The sequence below is a fragment of the Haliotis rufescens genome, unplaced genomic scaffold, assembly GCF_023055435.1.
Source record: "Haliotis rufescens isolate VD_foot unplaced genomic scaffold, xgHalRufe1.0.p SCAF_12, whole genome shotgun sequence".
Classification (NCBI taxonomy): Eukaryota; Metazoa; Mollusca; class Gastropoda; order Lepetellida; family Haliotidae; genus Haliotis; species Haliotis rufescens.
Window position 1 is genome coordinate 4,907,660 of NW_025963802.1, and position 6,790 is coordinate 4,914,449.

General features: G+C 45.3%; 1 protein-coding gene across 1 annotated transcript; it reads left to right on the forward strand.

The window, feature by feature from the left end:
* The first annotated feature begins 4,450 nt into the window (after positions 1 to 4,450).
* On the forward strand, positions 4,451 to 6,452 carry LOC125378381 (armadillo repeat-containing X-linked protein 4-like). The gene is made up of 3 exons (XM_048393838.1): positions 4,451 to 4,458; positions 5,619 to 5,807; positions 6,254 to 6,452. The coding sequence occupies exons 1-3, from the start codon at positions 4,451 to 4,453 to the stop codon at positions 6,450 to 6,452; spliced, it is 396 nt and encodes a 131-aa protein (XP_048249795.1).
* The last annotated feature ends 338 nt before the right edge of the window (positions 6,453 to 6,790 follow it).

Consider the following 6,790-nt stretch of genomic DNA (forward strand, 5'->3'; position numbering starts at 1 on the left):
GACTTGTCCCGGCAATTTAGGAAAACCACCACATCACCTCTGTATCAATCAGGTTCCTCCTTGTCTCGCGGCAAGGATTTTTGCCTTCTAAACTTACGCATCCTGTCAGAAATAATCGCCCTTCGCGAAGAACTGAAGCATATTATCAATGTTCCAGCAGGACAAATGTTGGGGGAACAGCTTCACCGGGGGTAAAGGCTTTTTGAAGGGAGAAAAACCACTTCAAGTCAATATCTAGTTTTTACTGCCCGTTTTAAAGGCTTTCCTTTACAGGATGTTTGTCGTCACAGACTATCCTGCCTCCTGTTAGAGACTTTAACCACATCCTTTCCTCCTTTGCCCATAATTGCCCCTTTTGTCTGGCGGCTATTTTTCAATTAAGACAGTTTGTACAGCCCTGGATAGGGTTTCTGTGATGACCATGAAGAAGCCATACCATGGCCGGCACACTATTTACAATAAAGATTTTTCTTTGTTATACTGCATTGGTCAATTTATCTTCAAGGAACCAATGCACTGGGCGTCTCATTTAGGAAATAAAATAGGAACAATTTTCATATCCATTAAACGTCCTGGAATGTCTGGTTTGTTCACACTAAGGGGTAGGGCATACGAGTGAAATATCAGGGCAGGACACTGTTTCCCGGATATAGTGAGTGAGTGAGTGAGTGAGTGAGTGAGCGAGCGTGCGTGCGTGCGTGCGTGCGTGCGTGCGTGCGTGCGTGCGTGCGTGCGTGCGTGCGTGCGTGCGTGCGTGCGTGCGTGCGTGCGTGCGTGCGTGCGTGCGTGCGTGCGTGCGTGAGTGAGTGAGTGAGTGAGTGAGAGAGTGAGTGGTGTTTTACACCTCCCGCTATATTACCTTTGGGGACATGGCACATTTTATATTTTAGACTTCACGTTTACCCAAGTGGGGAATCAACCAACGTCTTCAGCGAGACGGTCCAACACTTTACCCACTCGCCTAACCCACCTCCCCTTCAAAAAGATTATGAAAACACGATACCGATTACAAACTATTTTAATAAATAGTTATGACAATATTCCGTAATGTTCTATGGCGAATAGCTTATCGAAAATGATATACAATCAAATTGAAATAGAAATCATGGTAGATTGGCCTAAAAATTACGACGGTCAAAATATACTCATGAACATTTGTATTTAGAAACTTTAAAGATTTAAAACAATTTTCACAAATATTTTTTTCGTAAACTGAAGCAATTTATCGGTGAATACCACAGAGAAAAGCATGAAAGATGCTCATATCGGAGAGGTAGTTAAAGTTACATTCTGTAGAAGACAGTGCTGGGATCTTTACTTTTCCAAATTGACTTTCCAGACATATGATCATACATAACCCAGATTCCATCACCCCTACAGGCGTCAATATGTATGTCGAGTTGATGAACAGTAGCGCCGGCCATGCATCCCTACACGGACTCGGCTATACACTGTGGCGTCTTGTGTACATGTACTGATTTATAGACATAACCTTTACTTCCTCAGATCAGTAGTGTAGCTGCTGGTGGTTTATACTCCAAGATTCACCAAGGTTATTATCCTTGGTTTGTCAGTTTGTTGGGCGGACACTTTCGTTAACTGTGTGAGTGGCGGGTACTAGGGCTGGGACGGGTACCTCGGGTACTCGGGTCGGGTGGGTCCTGAGTAGGACCCGGGTACCCACTTGACTACCCGGACCCTTGGTCAGTCACGTGACATACTGTCTAATGACATTAACAATAAAACTCAATGGTTACACTGCAAGTATAGCTAATGTTCACATTTCTTTCTCACTATGCAGGCATTCGTTCTGACTTTTATATGTTAGAGTAAGGATAAAGCGTCTATCAACTGCTGTGTATACATGATCATGTATCTAAATAGTTTTTGCTAGGGATGCGGTAAAACAATTAACATTCGGACATTTTGTAACAAACTCTTGAGACCTATAGCGGCTATCCGGGTAGGGCCGGGTAATAGGGTGTCGGGTAAATGTAAATGTGGTCTCGTCCTTAACGTTTAATATTTATTTTAATATTACATATTGTATGAATATTCACAAATGTTTTACATACTCTTGACGATAGTTAGCATAATAATATTGAACATCACATATGGCGATTATACAATATATCATAATGTACGTGCTTGTTCTACACATTGGTAGCAAATTGTAGACTTAATGTATTTCCTAGTATAATTGATAAATGATGTAGAGTGACTACTCGAACATCGGAATCCAGCAGATGCCAAGGGTTTATATTGATATTTCCCACTTTGCCGTTAATTTATATATTAAGGTTCCAGAAACGTGGACCGCGGTATTGATTAACGGTTTCTCTTGTTCTGTCATCTGTAGAAATTCACAGATACAATATCCCATATTTGCTAACGTCAAGACGTCTAGCGAGTGCGCGGAAGACACATCACAAGACGTTACACAGAGAATTGTCCAGCAAGCAACAACATTAAAACAATAGAAATTTAGTGTCAAGTGTAAGTTCGATCGACTTATAATTACAAAAACAGCTGGTATATTTCTTTTTCATGTACTGAGGGAAAGAGTATTTTGTGTTTCTGAAATCCACTTTTTGTGCATCTTTAGATCACAACCAGGACCTACAGTTTCATAATTATATCTGGACCACTGGGGTAATAGTGGACAATGTCCTCCAGTAATAATGACAATGACTTATATTTACACCCCTTGGGTGTACCATAGGAAGGGAATATTGGCATTTACAGTGGACAACGTTCTCAAGAAATAGGGACAATGACTTACATTTACATCCCTTGGGTGTACAATAAGAAGGGAATATTGGCATTTACAGTGGACAACGTTCTCAAGAAATAGGGACAATGACTTATATTTACATCCCTTGGGTGTACAATAAGAAGGGAATATTGGCATTTACAGTGGACAACGTTCTCAAGACATAGGGACAATGACTTACATTTACATCCATTCGGTTTACAATTGAAAAGGACCGTTGGCGTTTACAGTGGACAACGGTCTCATGTCATAAGGACAATGACATATTAATCTACCCTTCGGGTTTTCGGTAGGGAATGTTCTCTAAGTCAATAAAACAATGCTACAACGTTCTCAAGTCATATGGACAATACAAAATAATTGTACTATTGGGTTTACAGCGGACACAGTTCTCGAGTTGTCTTTTGCATATACTTGCACCGTTAAATTGGGAATAATAAACCATATAAGCAATGTAAAATAATTGCACCATTGTTGCATACAGTAGACACATTATTCTAGTAATATTAACATTCATATGTACATGAAACAAACAGTTAAATATCTTTTTGCCGTATCCAACTCGATGTTTATTCGATGTTGACTCTACATGTGTGTGACTTGTATATTGTGGAAAAGGGACTTCGATTTCAATGAATGCTGGATCTTTACGATGGTGATAGAAATTCCTTCCTTATCTACACCATGAATCCTGCTCATTTGTCTTGAACAACGCCATGATTGCTATTTCCTTGTCTTGATCAATACCAAGAATCCTGCTCCCTTGTCTGAAACAAGATCATAAATCCTGCTCCTGTGCCTTGATCAATATGAATCCTGCTCGCTTGTCTTGAACAACATCATGAATCCTGCTCCCTTGTCTTGAGCAACATCATGAATCCCGCTCCCTTGTCTAAACAGAATCAATCCTGCTCCCTTGTCTTGAACAGCATCATGAATCCTGCTCCTTTTTCTTGAACAACGCCATGAATCCTGCTCCTTTTTCTTGAACAACATCATGAATCCTGCTCCCTTGTCTTGAACAACGCCATGAATTCTGCTCCTTTTTCTTGAACAACGCCATGAATCCTGCTCCCTTGTCTTGAACAACATCATGAATCCTGCTCTCTTGTCTTGAACAACGCCATGAATCCTGCTCCCTCGTCTTGAACACAATGAATCCTGCTATCTTGTCATGAATAACATCATGAATCCTGCTTCCTTGTCTTGAACACAATGAATCCTGCTATCTTGTCTTGAACAACGCCATGAATCCTGCTCCCTTGTCTTGAACACAATGAATCCTGCTACCTTGTCATGAACAACATCATGAATCCTGCTCTCTTGTCTTGAACAACAACATGAATCCCGCTTCCTTGTCTTGAACACAATGAATCCTGCTACCTTGTCATGAACAACATCATGAATCCTGCTCCCTTGTCTTGAACAACATCATGAATCCTGCTCCTTTTTCTTGAACAACGCCATGAATCCTGCTCCTTTTTCTTGAACAACGCCATGAATCCTGCTCCCTTGTCTTGAACAACACGCACCTGAATCAACTGTGCGGTCAGGGAGGACACTCCTCTAAATAAATTACACGGTATATACAGTAACATGTAGTTTAAATTGGTGGAATCGAAGCATTGTTATCATTCCTGAGCGAGACTCGTTAATTATTTGGGAACCCAATTCCGCATGATCAAGTAATGCTAAAACATAAGTAGATGGTCATCAAACTAATCACGGTCATCGACTTAACGCTCGGCGAACTGGGCCCACCACCTGCATGTCGCTGATTATTCCTGGAGCCAGGTGATCGGTGATTAAAGATACACGTTTAGCATTGACGAGAACTTGCTACTAATTCAATAGAATAATGAGCATCTCATTTAAGATGTCAACAAACAGCACTCGTGCCACGTACCTCGTTTTCCGATGATACTGAATTAGACATGTTCATCTGAAACATGATGCTGTTCAAATACCACGACAATACGAGCGCATGCATCGCTTGTTAGCATTGTACTGTTCCGTGTGACATTGTGACAAGGGAAGTGCAGCACTTTGCTTTGAAACGCAATAGGGATTCTGTTACCGAGCTGTTAAACATAAAGGACATGGAGAGACAATTACTACCAATGACCCAGAACATTAGTGTATTGGGAACTGCATGCAAGGCGTCAATAAATGTAATCAAATTTGAGACGTTATTAAACATTTCATAGACCAGAATATGTGTTCAGGCAAGTGAGTGATTTGGTTATTTTGTGGAGTGGAGTGGAGTGGAGTGGAGCGGAGCGGAGAGAAGTGGAGTGGAGTGGAGTGGAGTGGAGTGGAGTGGAGTGGAGTGGAGTGGAGTGGAGCGGAGTGGAGCGGAGTGGAGTGGAGCGGAGAGAAGTGGAGTGGAGTGGAGTGGAGAGAAGTGGAGTGGAGTGGAGTGGAGATAAGTGCAGTGGAGTGGAGAGAAGGGGAGAGGAGCGGAGTGGAGTGGAGCGGAGCGGAGAGAAGTGGAGTGGAGTGGAGTGGAGAGAAGTGGAGAGAAGTGCAGTGGAGTGGAGTGGAGCGGAGAGAAGTGGAGTGGAGAGAAGTGGAGTGGAGTGGAGAGAAGTGGAGTTGAGTGGAGTGGAGAGCAGTGGAGTGGAGTGGAGAGAAGTGGAGTGGAGTGGAGAGGAGAGGAGAGCAGTGGAGTGGAGTGGAGAGGAGTGGAGCGGAGAGAAGTGGAGTAGAGAGAAGTGGAGTGGAGTGGAGAAAAGTGGAGTGGAGTGGAGTGGAGAGGAGTGGAGTGGAGAGAAGTGGAGTGGAGATAAGTGGAGTGGAGTGGAGAGAAGAGGAGCGGAGTGGAGTGGAGTGGAGTGGTGAGAAGTGGATTGGAGTGGAGTGGAGAGAAGTGGAGTGGAGTGGAGTGGAGAGAAGTGCAGTGGAGTGGAGAGAAGGGGAGAGAAGCGGAGTGGAGTGGAGAGAAATGGAGTGGAGATAAGTGGAGTGGAGTGGAGAGAAGAGGAGAGGAGCAGAGTGGAGTGGAGTGGAGCGGAGAGAAGTGGAGTGGAGAAAAGTGGAGTGGAGTGGAGAGAAGTGGAGTGGAGTGGAGTGGAGAGGAGTGGAGTGGAGAGAAGTGGAGTGGAGTGGAGAGAAATGGAGTGGAGTGGAGAGAAGTGCAGTGGAGTGGAGAGAAGGGGAGAGGAGCGGAGTGGAGTGGAGTGGAGTGGAGTGGAGTGGAGTGGAGAGAAGTGGAGTGGAGAGGAGTGGAGTGGAGAGAAGTGGAGTGGAGTGGAGAGAAGTGGAGAGGAGCGGAGCGGAGAGAAGTGGAGTGGAGTGGAGAGGGGCGGGGCGGAGAGAAGTTGAGTGGAGTGGAGCGGAGAGAAGTGGAGTTGAGTGGAGAGGAGAGGAGAGAAGTGGAGTGGAGTGGAGCGGAGAGAAGTGGAGTGGAGAGAAGTGGAGTGGAGTGAAGAGAAGTGGAGTGGAGTGGAGTGGAGTGGAGTGGAGTGGAGTGGTGAGAAGTGGAGTGGAGTGGAGTGGAGAGAAGTGGAGCGGAGTGGAGAGAAGTAGAGTGGAGTGGAGAGAAGTGGAGTGGAGTGGAGAGAAGGGGAGAGGAGTGGAGCAGAGAGAAGTGGAGTGGAGTGGAGTGGAGCGGAGTGGGGCAGGGCGGAGTGGAGTGGAGTGGAGTGGAGTGGAGAGAAGAGGAGAGGAGCAGAGTTGAGTGGAGTGGAGCGGAGAGAAGTGGAGTGGAGAAAAGTGGAGTGGAGTGGAGAGAAGTGGAGTGGAGTGGAGTGGAGAGGAGTGGAGTGGAGAGAAGTGGAGTGGAGTGGAGAGAAATGGAGTGGAGTGGAGAGAAGTGCAGTGGAGTGGAGAGAAGGGGAGAGGAGCGGAGTGGAGTGGAGTGGAGTGGAGTGGAGTGGAGTGGAGAGAAGTGGAGTGGAGTGGAGTGGAGTGGAGTGGAGAGAAGTGGAGTGGAGTGGAGAGAAGTGGAGAGGAGCGGAGCGGAGAGAAGTGGAGTGGAGTGGAGAGGGGCGGGGCGGAGAGAAGTTGAGTGGAGTG

Excerpts from the sequence above, each read along its gene's own strand:
- LOC125378381 (XM_048393838.1), top strand. Across the intron at positions 5,808-6,253 it reads GAGAAGTGGAGTGGAGAAAA|TGGAGTGGAGTGGAGTGGAG; the intron begins GTGGAGTGGAGT and ends AGTGGTGAGAAG.